The sequence below is a fragment of the Marmota flaviventris genome, chromosome 10 (assembly GCF_047511675.1).
Source record: "Marmota flaviventris isolate mMarFla1 chromosome 10, mMarFla1.hap1, whole genome shotgun sequence".
In the NCBI taxonomy this organism is placed as follows: domain Eukaryota; kingdom Metazoa; phylum Chordata; class Mammalia; order Rodentia; family Sciuridae; genus Marmota; species Marmota flaviventris.
This window is the reverse complement of record NC_092507.1, coordinates 15166447-15184954: the sequence shown is the minus strand read 5'-3', so window position 1 is coordinate 15184954 and position 18508 is coordinate 15166447. Positions and strand designations below refer to the sequence as shown.

General features: G+C 37.2%; 1 protein-coding gene across 9 annotated transcripts in view; it reads left to right on the top strand.

The window, feature by feature from the left end:
• Eif4g3 (eukaryotic translation initiation factor 4 gamma 3) overlaps positions 1 to 18508 on the top strand; it is a 304684-nt gene that overhangs the window by 265747 nt on the left and 20429 nt on the right. For 5 of the 9 annotated variants that reach the window (XM_071617438.1, XM_071617441.1, XM_027937618.2 and 2 more), the window contains 7 exons: positions 916 to 1009; positions 2534 to 2651; positions 4933 to 5153; positions 6714 to 6829; positions 10880 to 11052; positions 16806 to 16931; positions 18134 to 18215. In XM_071617438.1, coding sequence (XP_071473539.1) covers positions 916 to 1009; positions 2534 to 2651; positions 4933 to 5153; positions 6714 to 6829; positions 10880 to 11052; positions 16806 to 16931; positions 18134 to 18215 — 930 coding nt within the window. Of the gene's footprint in view, positions 1 to 915; positions 1010 to 2533; positions 2652 to 4932; positions 5154 to 6710; positions 6830 to 10879; positions 11053 to 16805; positions 16932 to 18133; positions 18216 to 18508 lie in introns of all 9 variants that reach the window. The other 4 variants (XM_027937616.2, XM_071617437.1, XM_071617439.1 and 1 more) reach the window with 1 other exon arrangement.

Here is an 18508-nt window from a genome sequence, read left to right as displayed (position 1 = left end):
TCAGATAATAGTTCTGTAGGTACTGTGTGTCAGTATGCTACAAAAAGTTCAAAACCATTAAGAATATTTATTGTTAATTGGTAGAGATTTGTATAAAAGTATGTCACATAGCAAAGCAGTACATCCAGAGTTGTCAAAATATAGCAATACTTTCATTAGAAAAAACTGCATTTATCTTTTTGTAATTCTGTTCACTTCTACTGAAGTTGTGCTTGGCAAGTGAAACGTGAAAGATATCAGGCACCTTAACTCACTGCACTCACAGTCCATTATTCCATTCTTTTATTCCCCTTTATTGAATACTCTCATTCCACCCGCCATCCCTCACCCAACGTGAAAATTTTGTGTCTCTTAACTTGCTTTTCCGCAATAATGTAATATTTGTGAATTTCCTTTTCTTCATCTTTTTTAAATTAATGGGCATTATACAAGAGGAACCATTAGAAGCTTCTAACATTTTGCAAATTAATAAACCATCTTAAATAGGAGGACTTGAGGGCATTCCCCAGACCAGTGCCTTCAAATTGTGTTCTGTGGAAATGAATCCAAAGAAGTGACTTAGAGGCTTCCGTGATCCCACTTTAAAGGGAACAGTTCCAGTTTATGTTTCTTTTTTTTTTTAAAGAGAGAGGGAGAGAGGGAGAGAGAGAATTTTAACATTTATTTTTTATTCATCGGCGGACACAACATCTTTGCTCTGTATGTGGCGCTGGGGATCAAACCCGGGCCGCACGCATGCCAGGCGAGCGCGCTACCACTTGAGCCACATCCCCAGCCCCAAGTTTATGTTTCTTAAACTGGCATTCCAAACAAAATTTGTTGCTAAAATTGGTTCTACTGAACTGAAGAAGAAAAAAAGAAAAACTATTCTTTTAGAATATTTCCTATATTTGACTTGTGACCACTATGTTACAGCCCACAATTGATGAGAAAATTCAGCTGGTACCTAAGGCTCAGCTGGGCAGCTGGGGAAAAGGCAGCAGCGGTGGAGCAAAGGCAAGCGAGACAGGTATGTGCATTGGCCTTCTTCCAGCCTACTGCTAGCTTCTCCCTTGGGATGCTCTTCTATAGTCACCGCATAACGATTTTAGGAAAAGATCTGTAGACTGATCATGCCCCGGATGTTATTTTGGTGGCCCTCTCTAGCATAAACTAGGATTTCCTCATTGAAGAGGATCTTTGGTTAAACCATTTTTAAATTTTGGCAAAACCTTTTTAGTTTACAATTTCTTTTTCATATACTTCTATTTTTGATAGACAACAGTAATTATACATATTTATGGGATATAGTGTGCATTTCAGACACACATATTATGTATAATGATAAGATAGGGTAATATTTATGGCATATTTATTAGCTCAGATGTGTATTTTTCTTTATTTGGGGAACATTCAGAAAACTTCCAGTAGCTGTTTGAAATGTTAATTAACCATTGTCAACCACAGTTTTTCTACTGTGCTATAGAATATCAGAACTTATTTCTCCTATCAGTTTAGCTAAGTGGTTAGGAATTAAATCTGTTAGGGTCCTTTGTTGTTGTTCACAGTTCAGTCTAGTTACAGATATTACTGGGGCCCCAAGTTAAAAGGGAAACTCATTATGTTGAAAAAGAGTGTTAATTCATAGAAACATTTAATTTAAAGGAGTTTATAAAGAAAAGCTTAAAATATTTTTTAAATTTCTATCAAAAATCAGTTTTTGTCAGCAATGAATTTTTTTTTTTAATTTGGTAGTTATAGATGGACATAATGCCTTTATTTTTATTTACTTTTATGTGGTGCTGAGGATCGAACCCAGGGCCTCACACATGCTAGGCAAGTGCTCTACCACTGAGCCACAACCCCAGCCCCAACAGCCATGACCTTTTTGACTAAAAATGTTTGAACCATCACAAACATGACTGCTATCTAAGGAAGTCCAAAGAAAAGCTAAAATGTTAACCTTCTCATATATTCTTCCTACTAAGAACTTTCACTTAACTTTTTAAAAAATTTTAAAATGTTACAATTCATTTAAACACACATGCATGATTTTACATAAATGGGATCATAGCATTTGTATGCACTTTGTTTAATTGCAGTATTTTGGTTTACATTTGCCTGCCTCCTTCTTGCTATTTACCATAAGCATCCTTGTGCCCTATAAGGATAATTTACATTTTTTAAAGGTGCAGATGCTTCTAATGAACAAATGTTTTTAAACACTATTTACATACAAATTTCCTCCAATGCTTTAGTTCTCACAAGTAGATGTACCAGGAGATTAGCATCTCCTGAACCTGTTAGAAATTCGTGTTCTCATTCCAGGTATAGTGTTTCTCACCTGTAGCCACAGCTACTGGGGACACTGAGGCAGGAGAATCCCTTTTGCACAAGAGTTTGAGACCAGTCTGGATAACATAGAGATCCATCTCTTAAGAATGGAAAAAAACAAATAAATTCCTTCTTGGGCCCAGCCCAGGAAGGCAGGTTAATGAGTATTTGCATTTTAGTCATGTGTTTGTACCTTTTTCTAAAATCTTAATACCTACAGATGCCTTACGGTCAAGTGCTTCCAGTTTAAACAGATTCTCTGCTCTGCAACCTCCAGCCCCATCAGGGTCCACATCAAACACATCTTTAGAGTTTGATTCCCGAAGGGCTTTAACCAGGTGAGAATTCCACTTTACGTGTTTATTCAAGGCTGTCCTTCTTCCCATATGTCTGTCTCTCATATATATGTGAATTATGATGGTAACCCTATGAATATCTTCCTATCATACCTAAAGTTGATTTCTTTTACTTTTCTCACATACACACACACACACACACACACACACACAATATATATATATATATATATATATATATATACACACACACACACACACACACATACATACGTGTGTGTGTATATGTGTATATATAAAAATATGGGAGTTTTGTTTTGTTTTTTTTATACAGGGGATTAAACTTAGGGGTGTTTAACCACTTACCCACATCCCCAGCCCTTTTTATTTTTTATTTTGAAACAGGGTCTCACTAAGTTGCTTAAGGCCCTGAGAAGTTGCTGAAGCTGGCCTCTAACTTGTGATCCTCTTGCCTGAGCCGCTGGGATTACAAGCATGTGCTACCACACACTATGATTTTAAAGTAGGAACAAAATTAGGTATTGGGTTTGGGATGTGATGGGGCAGAAGAGTATAAGTTTTCTGACAGATAACTAAGAATTTGCTCCTTAATACACACACACACACACACACACACACACATCAAAGAGCCCTGGAGGCATGTCTAGGGCTTGCCAAATTACTACTCCTGGATGTTGTTGAATAATGTGACATGACATCCCACCCATACACTTCTGTTGCACTGTTCAAATTATGTGAGATTGTCCTTTAGCTTTCACTTGTCTCTATGCATATTCTGCTATCTTTCTACTTTTTTGTTGTTGTTGGCTAGTTTACATAGTCACGTATTCTATTGGCTGGTTTCCATAGCGTGATTGGGGACCTATGGTATTGTGATAGGAGAATAGAATTTTTGATACATGCACTTTCAAAGTTGAAATTTCTTTAAACTTCCAATACTTTTTTAGAAAAATTAATTACTACAGTTTGATTAGGTAAACCTCCTAACTATCTTACTCATTCCCTGGGCTTCTGAAACAAAGTATTCTTAGCACCTGCCAACTTTTCAGGAGAACTCAGATTGTCATCTGCTATTGAGGCATTTGTTGGCTGTTTGCTCTGTCATAAGTTTTTGATGGCTTTTCTTTTTAAGTACTTGTGTATATTCTTTCATAGTGGTTAGATCTTTGTCTACCCTGAGTCTCTTTTTTCATATTTACTTCACTGCTTTTGAACTGTCATGTCTGTGAACTGTTGTTGCAGCTCTTTAGAATTGTCTAAGAAAAGAAAAGAAAAAGTTGAGTGAGTACAGTGGTACACACTTGTAGTTCCAGTACTAAGGAGGTGGTGTACACCTGTAATCTCAATGACTGGAGAGGCTGAGACAGGAGGATCACTAGTTTGAAGCCAGTCTCAGTAACTTAATGAGACCCTGTCTCAAAGTAAAAAGTAAAAGGTTTGAGAAGTTGCCCAGTGGTAAAGCACCCCTGAGTTGACTCTCCAGTCCTCCTCCACTCCTCAAAATAGAACCATTGTGTTTTTTGTTTGTTTGTTTTAAAAAAGACTAGGGCAATATGCACATTCTGTCTTAAAATGAATAAAGTGTATGCCTGTGGCTGTTCAAAGCCTACTTCTACTTGGTTCTTTTTTTTAATTTATTTATTTTTAGTTTTAGGTAGACACAATATCTTTATTTTATTTTTACGTGGTGCTGAGAATCGAACCCAGTGCCTCACGCATGCAAGGCGAGCGCACTACCACCTGAGCCACATCCCCAGTCCCCTCTACTTGGTTCTTAATAATTTCCATGTTTCTGGAGAAATAAAGTATCATCATATAGTTTCTAAGATAGTGATTTCTTGTTCTTAGGACATTTGTTTCCCTTTCATTCACTATTCTCTTGCTTTTTATCACTGTCTTTCTTTCTAAAAACAGTTTTTAAGAACAAAATAAGGAGTTGCCATTGTCATTTAATAGTTTTAAGTAGGTAGAGTTATAGTTCAATGGTAGAGTACGTGTTTAGTTATCTCAAGGCTCTGGGTTAAATACCTGGCACCGAAAAGGAAAATTAAAAATTCTAAGTATGTCCCTTTTACCCTTAGAGGACAAAATTTTAATAAAATACCTTAATAAATATTTCCTTCAAAGCATTCTGGGTTTTACTTATTCATTCAAAAATTTCTACTTTGAAATATAATTTGTACTTAATGCATCTAGTTACCTGTGGAATGTTATTTTTCATGCCTTCAGTGTCATTTGATAAGTTGGATATAAAGGAGAGAGGGTTGTCTTTCTTTTAAAAAGTGTTGTTTTGCCTTTTAAGTCGTGGAAGCATGGGCAGGGAGAAGAATGATAAGCCCCTGCCACCTGCAACAGCTCGTCCAAACACATTCATGAGGGGCGGCAGCAGTAAAGACCTGTTAGACAATCAGTCTCAGGAAGAGCAGCGGAGGGAGATGCTGGAGACCGTGAAGCAGCTAACAGGAGGCGTGGACCTGGAGAGAAACAGCACCGAGGCCGACCGAAACAGAACCAGGGAGTCAGGTTAGAGACTTTCTAGGGACAAGAATAGAGAAAGATATAGCCTTAAATTTGGGAGGAAAACCACAAAGGAGACTTTGTGCCTGAGCAGAATTCAGAATCTGCATACCAGAGCAGCACGAGTGCCTGCGCCTTGACAATGACAGGACCACTCCATCATTCTGTAACACCATTCTCATTCCCTAGTATGTCTTTGCTGAGAAGTCGTCAGATTTCCCCTTCTCTGTTAAATGTTATGGTGACAGGGTTCTGTATGTTAAGCAATCTGAATTCCTCAGGAGTCTCTTCAGCACCCTCCCTTGCACTGCTATTAGAGTGACATGGCCGTGTAATGCCCTTGAGCATGTAAAAGATTTTACTTTGTTAAGCAACTGTAAGGAAAGGGAAGGGAAGGTGTCAGATTGTGCTTTGTTGCCATCATCTGCCCTGGCACCTTCTGTGGGTTGGATGCGTTTAGCATGTGTATGCTTAAAGATTTACTCAGGTGATAGTATAAACGTCACTTCATGTATTTAACCTGTGTTTCAGTTTTCTCATTTGTTAAATGGGGTTAAGTGTATCTACCTTAACTCTATAGGGTTATTGCAGATGAAATGAGAAGGTAATATATAAAAATACTTAGAACTTTACCTCATAAATAACAAAGTTTTCGAAAGGTATTAGACAGCATGACGATGATGATAACAGTAATTAAAAATAATTTAAAGAAATTTTTTGGCATTTTCTCAATCTTAACTATGAAATAACACTAGTTGCTTATACCATTAATATGGCTTTTAATTTTGTTTAACTATTTAAATTGTTCCTTTTAACCAGTCTATTTAAATAGACTTTAGAGGCAAATTGAAATTTCTTCTTCCAATTGAGAATAGGCTTTAATTATGTAACTTTGGGGACATTTGACGTTCTTAGGTACTTTGGGAACATAATAGGATAAGAAATGAAAATATGTATGTGCAGTGAGTAATGTGACATAGCTGATCTGCACAGAAGTACGGTACAACTGAGAAAACCTTTACAAAGGAAAGGAATGTAGTTCTTTGAGAGAAATTAACAAGAGACCAATCTGGAATCAGGGCAGAGGGACCAATAGGAATGAAACAGGTTTACAAGAAAGGACAGCTATGGAACAGATAGTAGGAGTACCCTGCGCAGAGTTGTAGTAGGAGAAGCCATGGCATGTTCCAGTAAATGCCATAGGCCAGTGTGGTTAGAGCTGTGGTCAGCACAACCCTAGCCTATGTGAATTCTGAAGGTATTTTGTGCTCCTCATGGAAACAGTGTAGAAGAGTCAAAATACAGAAAGGAACAGAGAAACTCGTTGACTCTAAAGGTGTATAATATGCCTAAATCTTGTTGATTATTGGTATAAATTATGAAGTTATTTAGTGCATATCTATGCCAAAACTTTCTGAATTGTTTTTACATTATCTTGCTTCATCATACTTACATCTATTAAATGGCTCTATTGAAAAAACAGTGTAACAACATAGAAATAATATCACTTTAATATGGTAATTTTTGTCCTTTTTATTTTCTCACTTTTTAAAATCTCATTAGCAGTGAAACCAGAAATGTCAACAGTGTCAGCCCCTGACAGGCCTGTATTGTCAGAAGAGGAAATGGAGAGAAAGTCCAAATCTATCATTGATGAATTTCTACACATTAATGATTTTAAGGTAAATGAGATTTAAATAAGAAAGAAAGCAGCAGGACAGAAAGCCCTGTGACAACCATGTTTAGTAACTTGGTCTAAATCAGATGTCATTGTGACTGATAAGACTTAGACTGAGTGATCTAAATTCTACATGGTTCATTGTGCTTAACTCTGATGCATTCTGCCAAGTATTGTCTTTCAAATTAATTCTGTAGTTCACAATGTGGGGTGGTTGGGGAGAAGACAGGTGCCAATCCAGTCTAAACCAGGGAAAAACAAATTGACTTTGGTGTTAATGAGCAAAAACAATACACAATCATTGTAAGGTATTTCTTACACCCAATTATACTTGCTATAGTTGTTTAAACATTCCCATGTTAACCCTGAAATATGGCTGGCATTATTTTTCTTTGTTTCGTAACTGAAAAACTGAAACACAAAGGGGCAAGTGATGTTCCAAGGTCTGATGGCCTAAATGAGACATTTATAGTCATGGCTTTCAATGTGTCCCTCTTTAGCCCTTACCTTCCCCCTGTGTTCATTTTAAGATGGTAGTGAGCAAAATAGATGTTGCCTGGCATCGTGTGCTCTGTAGTCTGTTGATGGAGACAGATCATATACAGGTAACACCACAGTTATTTAAATTGTAAGGTCTTAGGAGATCATATATTGGACTCTAGTTTGGTGCTCTGAAGTCTGGAAAGGCTTTTTTTGTTAAAATTGTCTGTTGTGCTGGGTTGTGGCTCAAAGGTAGAGCGCTTGCCTAGCATGCATGAGGCCTGGGTTCAATCCTCAGCATCACATATAGCAGCATCACCTATAATTAAAAATATAAATATTTTTTTAAATTGTCTGTTAAAATATATCAGATATATTAACTACTTTTGCTTTGGCATTATCAAAAATACTAAAGATACTTGAATTCTTAACAATATAATCATTATCTGCTTTCAATATACATAAATCACATTGGTTAGCCAGGCTTTGTGGCACATACCTTTAATCCCAGCACGTTGGGATTAAACGTTCAAAGCCAGCCTCAGCAATTTAGCAAGATGGTGTCTCAAAATAAAACAAAAGGGGGCTGGGAATGTGGTTCAGCACCCCCTGGGTTCACTCTCCAGTACCCCCCCAAAAAAATTACCTTGGTTATCTATAGCCCAGCTCAGAAGCAGGGAGAAGTTTTTGATGATGAGTAAGATAGGACTATTTTGCAGAAACCCTTGGACACGCAGCACCATAAGTGAAGATTAATTGAAAAAGAGCTAAAGAATGTACCTGATGTACTGTATTTTATTAGCTAACTTCCTGGCCAATGAGAGTGTTCTCGTAAGCTGGCAACACAGCTCTTTTTCTTGCATGGAAGTAGGGAAATGTGAAAGACTTAAGAGCAAGTTGAATAGCTATGGACAGTGTGAAGCAAGTACAGAAAGGGAGAAAGCAGTGGAGATTGTCTTCAGACATAATTTGATGGATGTACAAAGTTAGTGAGTGACAATTTTAAAGATGACCCTGTGGTGAAATGCAAGTACAGGAAGAAGATAACCTCACGAACACTTAGGTGCACAAGAATACCCTTTGGAGGATCATGAGCCCCAGCCAGGTCTGCAGTATGAAGGGGACAGAGTTAGTTACAACTTCAGAATTCTATTTTGCAGTATAGTAGAGGCAGTTGTACCTGCAGAGTGGCTCTAAGAACCAGGTAATAATATTCTACATTTATTGAAACTTACTCTGTGCTGTTCTACATATTTTATATGTATTAGTTTATGTAGTCAAAGTTGATATTATAATGCCTGTTTTTACAGATAAGAAAGCTGAGATGCATAGACATAAAAGTCACTTGCTCAAGATCTTACTGCTAATAAGCAGCCGATTAAAAGCCAAACTTGAGCTTCAGAGCCCAAAATATGCTTTATCTCGTCCCCTTTAGGGTATTAGTATGTCAGGCTAAAGAATTATAGAGTGCATCCTAAGAGGGGTTTTTTTTGTCTGTGATCCTCTTCATAAGTGCCATAAATTAATATTATTGAACCTTTATTTTATGCCTGTCAATGTGCCAAGTGCTTTCCTATATATTTTTTATATACATTTCTCCTTGTAACCTTTTGATAGAAAGCACAGGCTAAAAGATTGTTCTACTCCTTAAGTCACATATTAGTAAGAGGCAGAGCCAGGAATCAAACCGTCATTTGTCAAGACTCCCACATTTTTGGGGATACTACCTGAAATTTGCATAGTACATACAACAAATAATATCATCTGCTTCTGTGGACTTACATTCTAGTGCAGAGACACAAACAAGACTGACCCTAAAGATAGGTCAGGAATAAGTAAGCCGTAGTTACAAAAAGAAAAACAGTGTTTCAGTACAGAGAACTAAAACTAGGTGGCATGATATCCAATGGGGAGATAATCAGAAGACTATAGGAGGTGTTACTTCTACTGAGAGCTCAGAGACAAAAAGAAACAAATCATGAGAAAAGAAGATAGCAGCAAGGTTGTGAATTGCTATGATACAATTGGTTGACCCTTTATGGAGAACTGACTCTTCCTGCTGGGGGACACATAGGGTATATATGGAAAATTAAATACTTGAATTTATTCCACCTTTTCCCGAAAAGTAATTGTAATGATGTTGATGAGGTTAAAATGAGGCAAAAACCCAACAAGGATAATGAGCACTTGAAACACCAACAGCAACACAACAGCTGCCCTGAATGCTACAGAAATACCAGTATCATGAAAAGACAAAAAAGAGTTGCAGGTGGGGGGGCCTGGGGATATAGCTCAGTTGGCAGAGTGTTCATCTCACATGTATAAGGCCCTGGGTTCGATCCCCAACACCACTCAAAAAATAAATAAATAAACGAAAAAGAGAAGGGGAGTCTGCTTTAGATTACAAGAGTCTAAAGAGACATCATGGCATGGAATGTTGGTTCTCAACAACAAGAAGCTATTTGGACATTTGGGGACAATTATGGAAATTTGAAATGTCCTGTATATTAGATGATATTTTTATCTAAATCAAAGTGAAGACACATAGTTTTACACTGGGTTACTCTTAATTTTTCTGTAGTTTTGAAATTTTTTTAGGTAAGAACAGAGGAGGTATAAAGTAACAGAAGGGAAAGAGAGCAGTCCCACTGAGATACCCAGAGGAGCCTTACTTCCTTTACTTCCCTTTGCACATGTAGCTTCCAAGAGGAGCTACTTTTTGCAGAAGTCAAACCAATAGATTTTGGACCAGAGTAGCAACAGAGCTGCTCTGGCTAAGAGTAGGGAGTTAATGCTGGTGATGGAGCAGCCTGGCTGTCAGGCTTTCATTCCCCAGACCAAAGATATTAAGCTGGCCAGATCATTTCCACAGTAAGCACCGGTTAACAGAGCCTCGCACAGAAACCTCCTCCAAGGACTTTAGCACTTAACCTTAATCATATCACTGAAGTTTAACATTCCTAAGAGGAAGACCTCTTTCATGGAGATGGGGAATGTCTTAACAGTCCCAGCCAAGGTATCTGGGCTGCCATGTTGAGGCCTTCAAATCATGGCATTGAATTTCAGTGTCATAATATACCATTTTCAGTTTCTAAAATGATCAGAAAACAGGTGAATGTTATGTAGAAAAATACCTTTGGGCTCTGATCTTCTGATTGTTTTTTGAATAAAATTATTAACCTACAAATGTTAGCCTTTTGAAGATCTCTCTCTCTCACACACACACACACACACACACACACACACACCCATAAACGCAGACACCCATACACCTGCCAGGATCTCCCTATGTTGTCCAGGCTGGCCTCAAACTCCTGGGCTCCAGTGATTTTCCTGTTTCTGCCTCCCAAGGAGTTGGGACTATACGGATGCATGCCATCATACCCAGTTTTCTCATTAATATGACTAACCTGCCTATATCAGTCTACCTTTTACTAGACTTTAAACAAGCAAAAACTTAACTTCAAAAACTGTCTTGTTAACACAGATTTCTACTGATTTTATCATAAGCAAAAGATTTTAAGGTTGTTTAACACCAGATTTTGGAGCAAGCCTTTATTTGCTATTTGAACAGGAAGCCATGCAGTGTGTGGAAGAGCTGAGCGCCCAGGGCCTGCTACATGTTTTCGTGAGAACGGGAGTGGAGTCCACCCTCGAGAGAAGCCAGATCACCAGGGATCACATGGGCCAGTTGCTTTATCAGCTGGTACAGTCAGAAAAACTCAGCAAGCAGGACTTTTTCAAAGGGTCAGTATCCCCCTCAAGAGTACCATTCAGGGACTGGGGTTGTGGCTCTGTGGTAGAGCGCTGGCCTAGCATGTGAGTCACTGGTTCAATTCTCAGCACCACATATTAAAAATAAATAAATAAATAAATAAAAGGTCCATAATAACTAATAAAAATAATTTTTAAAAAAAGAGTACCATTCAGTAACTAGCCTTCTTTTTCCATACATGAAAATCGTGTCCACTGTAGTATGTTGAGCCAATATAATATATTGATCATACATTGCTTGATTTGATGCTATTTTATAGATCGTGCTTGTACAGTTATCTTCTGATTTTTCTGTGTTTATTGTTAGACCTGCATCATGATGTCAGTATTGAAGCTGACCTTAGCCTCAGGGAAACTCTGAGCTCTTCATCATCTCATATACATGTAAACCTGCTTATTCTTTGAGTTTATTTTGTGAGAAAAATTCTGGAAAATTGACTTTAAACCTTATCCTTTTAGTAAACCATGGCTATTTGGACCAGAAAGTGCTCGTCTCTCCGCAGTAGCCCCATAGCAATGTAACTCCATTTTCTTAATGATTTACACTGTTACAGGTTGACTTCACTATAATTCTAACCAGTGACTGTTGGTGAGATTTGGCTGTCTTTAGCGTTGTATCCCCATTTGAGCAAGTTCTGGCATATTATGGTGCACCTTCACCATAAATGCACAGGTTAGGTTCTTTGTGCCTCAGCCACAGAATCTTACCCTGGGTGAGATTTTTAAATCAATGTTCAAGCTATACATGGTCATGCACACCTGAAATCCCAGTGACATGGGAGGCTGAGGCAGGAGGATTGCAAGTTCAAAGCCAGCTTTCACAACTTAGTGAGGCCCTGTCTCAAAATTTGAAAAGGGCTGGGGATGTAGCTAAGTGGTTAAGCAACCTGGGTTCAATCCCTGGTTATGTATAATAAATAAGTACATACCTATGTATGTATAAGTTAGAAAAAAATTTCATATCATAAAAAAATTTGTTTTGATTTTTGGTTACCAAATTTTGCACCAAATATAAGCATAGAATCATGTCCAGCGCTGTCAGATATCCATTCTCTTTAGGTCTAGAGATCAAACTCGAATCTACCATCTTACATTGACTGATGGTGGTATGAATTCCTTGTAAAACTTTTTTGCCAAGCTCATTCTTCCAAATTAAATTCATATATGATGAAATGCCTCTTTGTACCTTTCTGTTGTCATTTTAGATATGATTAATCTCTTAGAATGTAACTATTAAATACCATGTTGAATGTTCTTAGGAGTAGTTAATTTTTGAAAAGAATGATGACATTGTCCTTGAGGCCCGAGAAAATTCATAATTGTCCCAGGATCATTAAGAAATTATCTTTCAGCAATAAGCTGGGTTTATATAAATTAAGGGCCTAGATTAAGGCCATTTGAATCAGTTAACTTAGTAAGAAACTTTAGCAAAGCCAGAATGACGTCCCAGTTTTATGAGAGAAATCTGTGCTTTGCTGCAGTAAACAGCAAGTAAGAGCAAATGAAGGCACCTTCACTCTTAAAATCAAACTAAGGTCTCTGATCCCAGCCAACCTAAAAATAGATACAAGCTCCTAAAATTCACAGTAATGGAATCTTTCTATATCACTTTGTAATGATTTACATTTGTTCCCCAGACTTTCTGGAAATGGGAGTGCTAGATTACTGTTCACTGTGTTCTGTTTCTTCTGACAATAGTCAGAAGTTCCTTCACATCTAGGAAGTGTAGTCTATTTCCAGGTTATAACTGAACTTGCAAAATACTCATTTAATTTCTAGGATTTCAGACAGTTGCATTTCCCTTTTGGTGATTTCCTGAAAGAAAACTGTCATCAGATATGGTGTTTACACTCTCATTAGTGGCAGTACTATTGCTGCTGCTTAGAATAACTACCACAACTACCACCTTTTATTTAGATGGTAAATGAGATCAATATTTCTGTGTCTCAGCAAATCACTTCATCATTTTACATCATTGCTTCCTTCATTGTGGTGGATCCAGGCCTCATCTTTGATAATTAGCTAGACCTTACCTTATCTTTAAATCAAGTCTGTGCAAGTTGTGGAGATATATTTGACAATATAGCACCTACCTTTTCCTAAGATGGAAACAAAAGGATAGCCCCCCATGTCATTATTCATCAAGAACCTTCTTGCAAGAAGCTCAGAATTGCAAAGTCCATACTGTTCAGATAGGTCATTTCATAGGAACCACAGACACTTCCAACACCCAGAAGATCTCTGTTCTTTCAGAATATTATTCAGGATCATCTGAGATTAGGTCCTTTGGGTGTTGCTGCTGAGATGTCAATTTCTGAGCAGTTAAGGAAGCAGTTTCTGCCCAACTCTCCACCCCAGGGATGACCTGGTAAGCATGGGAGAGCAGAAAACTCCAGGTGTCTGGTCCCGGTCCTGATAATATCATCTAATGTTCCCTTCAGGGCATGTACTACTAATAGTGTCCTGAAATAGAAGTTTCATATAGGCTTTATAAGTAAGCCTTAGATTAGCTTCTTTGGAATTTTCCTAAAAGATTCCATATAACTGAGTATAGTAGTTGCTGTATATAAAATTTCCACAAAGATTACATCAAGCCATCCTTTGAGAATTTTCAGGACTTGAATCTAAATACTTCATGAAACAAATTAGGTATATAGGTAGGTAGGTTACAATACATTAGTGTACTGGTTTATTTCTGGGTTTTCTTTCCTATTCCATCAGTTTTGTCACTTCCATGCTGTTTGATTGCATTTGCTCTACAATATGTTTTGAAATCAGGGAGTGTAATGCCTCCAACTTTTGTTGTTTTTGCCAAGATAATTTTTGGGGTCTTTCGTGGTTTTATACAAATTTAAGAATTCTTGGGGCTGGGGTTGCGGGTCAGTGGTAGAGTGCTCGCCTAGCATGCAAGGCCCTGGGTTGGATCCTCAGCACCACAATAAATAAATAAAATAAAGGTATTGTGTCAAATACAACTAAAAATATTTAAAAAAAAAAAAAAAAGAATTCTTTTTTCTAGGGCTGGTGTTGTGGTTCAGCAGTAGAGCGCTCGCATAACGTGTGCAAGGGCCTAGGTTCAATTCTTAGCACCACATAAAAATAAATAAATAAAGGTATTGTGTCCCTCTATAACTAAAAAATAAATATGAAAAAAAAAAGAATTATTTTTTTCTATTTCTAATGACATTGGAATTTTGACAGGGATTACCATATTGGCTGGTCTGGTCTGGTCTGGACATTTTAACAGTTTTTAATTCTTCTAATCCATGAATTTGAGATATCTTTCCATCTATTAATTTTCTTTAGTTACTTTCATTAGTGTTTTAAAGTTTGCGTTGTGCAGATACATCTTTTACCTCCTTGGTTAAATTTACACCTAAATATTTTTGTTGTTGTTGTTGCTGTTATAAATGGGGGTTGGGGTTGAAGCCCAGTGGTGGAGCACTTGCCTACCTGGGTTCAACTCTCAGCACCACATATACATAAATAAAATAAAAGTCCATCAACAACTAAAATAAATAAATATATATGTGTGTGTGTGTGTATATATATATATATATATATATATATATATATATTTTTTTTTTTTTTTTTTTTTTTTTTTTTTTTTAAATGGGACTTTCTTTTGTTTTGCAGTACTGACAATTGAACCCAGAGGTGCTTCACCCAAGCCACCTCCCCACCCCTTATTTTTCAACACAGGGTCTCAGACTAGCCTCAAAATTGTGATTTTCCTTTCTCAGCCTCTCAAGTTACTAGGATTACAGATATGTATCATGACACCTGGCTATACATGGAAATTTTTTTTAATTTACTTTTTGGCAAATTTGTTACTAGTTGATAGAAATGGAACTGGTTTTCTCATGTGCAGTACAGTGGATATGCTGGTCACTGCATACCAAGAGACAAAGATGTGGTGTAGCTCTATTTCATTTCTTCAGCCCACAGAAGATATGTATTATGCAAAGATAATTACGTAGAGCATCTGCATACCTAGGATTTTTTTTTAAATCATGCAAAAGGACTTAGTGACTACAAACATTAAAAAAGAAAGTCCCACAGCTCTGTTCCGTGGAAATCCTTTGTTTAACAAAAAAAAAGTTTCTTATCAGGATTATGTTTTTAACCACTAATTGTATTCTATAAACTGTTCCATTGATGAAAAATAGAAAACTGCTCGGTACTGTAGTCCCAGCAGCTGGGGAGGTTGAGGCAAGAGATCCCAAGTTCAAGGCCTGCCTCAACAACTTAGCAAGACCCTGTCTCAAAATGAAAAACCAGAAGAGCTGGGGACATGGCTCAGTGGTTGAGCACCCCTGTATTTAATCCCTGGTACTCCTATAAAAGTGAGGAGGATAGATACAAAACTAAGGCAAGAATATGAGTATCTTATCTTTCACTTATGATGTGAGATGGTCATAATTGATACACTGTTGAAAGGACAGAATGGCTACAGTTATCTCTTGGGTATATTAAATAGCTTAATCTAGAGCCCACAGAATGATGTGGCAGGATCAAGTGATTAACCCAGAAATCCTGGAATCCTGCCTGAAGATGTTCCATAAGTGGTACATTAACAGCTGAAAAGTGTGCATATAATGAGAACAACCAAGTGTCTGCTGCATAGAAAATTGGTGTCAAATAATTGCAAGTGGTGAGGTCAGTAAGTTGACAGTAAGGATTCCTGAAACCGAGTTAGATGATGTGGCTGAGCTATATATTGTTTTGAAATAACGGCTCAAGAGAGGTGACCCTACCTTGTAGTGGGAGCTCTTTTTAAGTGAAAAATTTTAATCCTGTGTAGCCTTCTAAACTGAGTGGCATATTCTGGCTAGAAGCTAGAACTGCAGTGAAAAGGCATGTGCAAATTTAGAGCTCGGAAAGAATATGAATTCAAAATACGGCCAGCTCTTGACCTCTTCATTCATTCCTCCCGTGTGCCATACAATCATGTGCGTGTCCCCTTCACCTCTGTTTTTATAATTTTAAATAGTGCTATATTCACACAGTTAACAAAGACTTGAATTATTTACACTTCTGAGTGAATAGCTGTTATTTTCAGCCCGAAGAAGGCTGCTTATGTATTGTATTTGACTTTCCTAAGTTTCATGTTTGATTCCCAATTATTTTACTTCACATTAGGAAATATTTATATCATAAAAATCTAAAACCATTAGCTTTTCTTTTGCAGTACAACAGTTATGAGGATGATAATGTTAGTAATATCAGACTCTCTTATATCCATCCAGTTTTCCTGTCATAAGGTCCTCCAGGGCAAGGATTTTTGTCTTTCTTTCTCTTTGTGCCTGGCCTGCATTGCAATGTTTAGTTGGTGCTTCTGACTGACATAGAGGGTATAATGTTAACTTTAAGGTATGAGATTAATTGGATAGCCCTTCACCCAGGACTTTATATACAACTATCTCTGTTTCATTATTAAAATCTTTCAAATGTCACCTCCATACAGAAGTATTTTTGGTTCATGCTCTTGAGAGCATTAGCCCTGTCACAAGTCTCCTTTTGTCTGTTCTGTTCCTTTTCTCCTGCACACCAGTATAAGTTCGTTAAGAATGGCAGTTTGTTTATCAGTCACTTTATGGCCAGACCAGTGCCTGACATAGCAGGTGCTTGATATGTATTTGTTGAGTGACTGATTTTTGGTCTCTTTATTTAATTTTAACTTTTGAATTATATTTGTATTGATTTTTTTTCCTGTTCTTTTTCAGTTTTTTAGAAACCTTGGAATTGGCAGATGACATGGCCATTGATATTCCCCATATTTGGTTATACCTTGCTGAACTGGTGACCCCCATGTTAAAAGAAGGTGGAATCTCTATGAGAGAAGTTATCATGTAAGTTATATTTATTTTGGATGTATATCAAGTTAAACTGACAGAGAACTCACCTGCTGACTTTCTAGCATAATATTGTCCCATTAGTGGCTCTGGAGACTCTTAGATACAGCCTGTGACTCTTTTAGACTTCTAATTTTATTTTGAAGATTTTACTAGATTTACACTAGAGACAGATTGAGGATATGATAGCCCTGTGGTCCATTGCAGGTAGCAGTGGTTATTGATAATGCTCCAGTCATGTCACTGGAAGATGATTGCTTCTAGAAGCTTAATGTTAATCTGGCTGTTGTGTCTGTCATTGTTTCAGTTGTTGTCAGAATTTACATTGTAGTTTGTCATACTGGTACCTGCATAGTACATGTTCATGGTTATAATAAAAGTATTGCTAGATTTGCATGTGTGGGGGGAATGGATACTGCATTATATAGACCAGTACTTCTGTTCTTAAAAACACTAGTATTTCCCCCACAAACTGTTGATATATGAAAATCTGATTCCGCATACTGTTGTGTATGTCCCCACCGCAGCATACCCCCCCCCCCTTTTTTTTTTCTTTTTGGAGATGCACAAAGTATATGTATTGCGGCACATAATTCAAGTGTATGTATGAGAATCCTATAATAATACAAAACAATAAAAATGATTTAGCTTTGTTTAATTCAGCATTACCTCACATAATCAATGAAAGAATCCTTTACTTTGAGGAATTACTGGAATCATTGCTATCCCATGGAATGCAGTTTGGGAAATACTAATTCAGACTAAAATAATTGGTCCCTTTCTATTTCATCCATATTCTTAAGAAAAGCTTTTCTTTTTACAATACTTTATAACTAAGCTTCACAATTCCATTACCTACAAAGGTACTTCTCCACTTTCAGCTTGAAGTGGAACTTATGTAAATAGATTACTAAGTGAGATTGATCTTTGTGTTGCTTCCGTCACTGAAGTGGCTAAAGAAAAAGACAAAACCCAGAAATTCTAACATCCCTTTTCTGCTTCTCCAGGAAGCATAAGGTGACCCTAAAGTCTCCCAAAGCCTTCTGCTGAAAAGGACTTGGAGCAGTCCTAGAGCTTTGACCCTGCTGACTTTTATTTAGGTTACAAAGTGTCTATTTGTTTGACACACATTTTTGCCTACTACTTTAGCCCGGAGAATTTCTTCAGAGGTACTTAATCACTGCTCCTATCTTTTACAGAGAATTTAGCAAACCTTTACTTCCTGTTGGAAGAGCTGGGGTCTTGCTTTCTGAAATATTGCACCTTCTATGCAAACAAATGGTGAGTGTTCAACTGAGTGTCAGACTCAATAGCATGTTAGAAAGGGCAGTGATCTTGATCGTGTGTTTTCTGTGAACACCTCAGGTCTCAGTGTACAAATAGTTCCATTTCCTTTTAGCCTTTGAACAAAGTGAGGGCTCTGCTTCAACCTTGTTTCCTTTAGAGGTGTATTGTCCTTCTGTTTACCAATGTCTTGGGAAAGAATTTTCTAATCCTAACTAGATTTAGTATAGTTCTATAGAATCTTAAGATATATTTTATTTGTGGTTGGTAATTTTTCAATGAAAACTGCT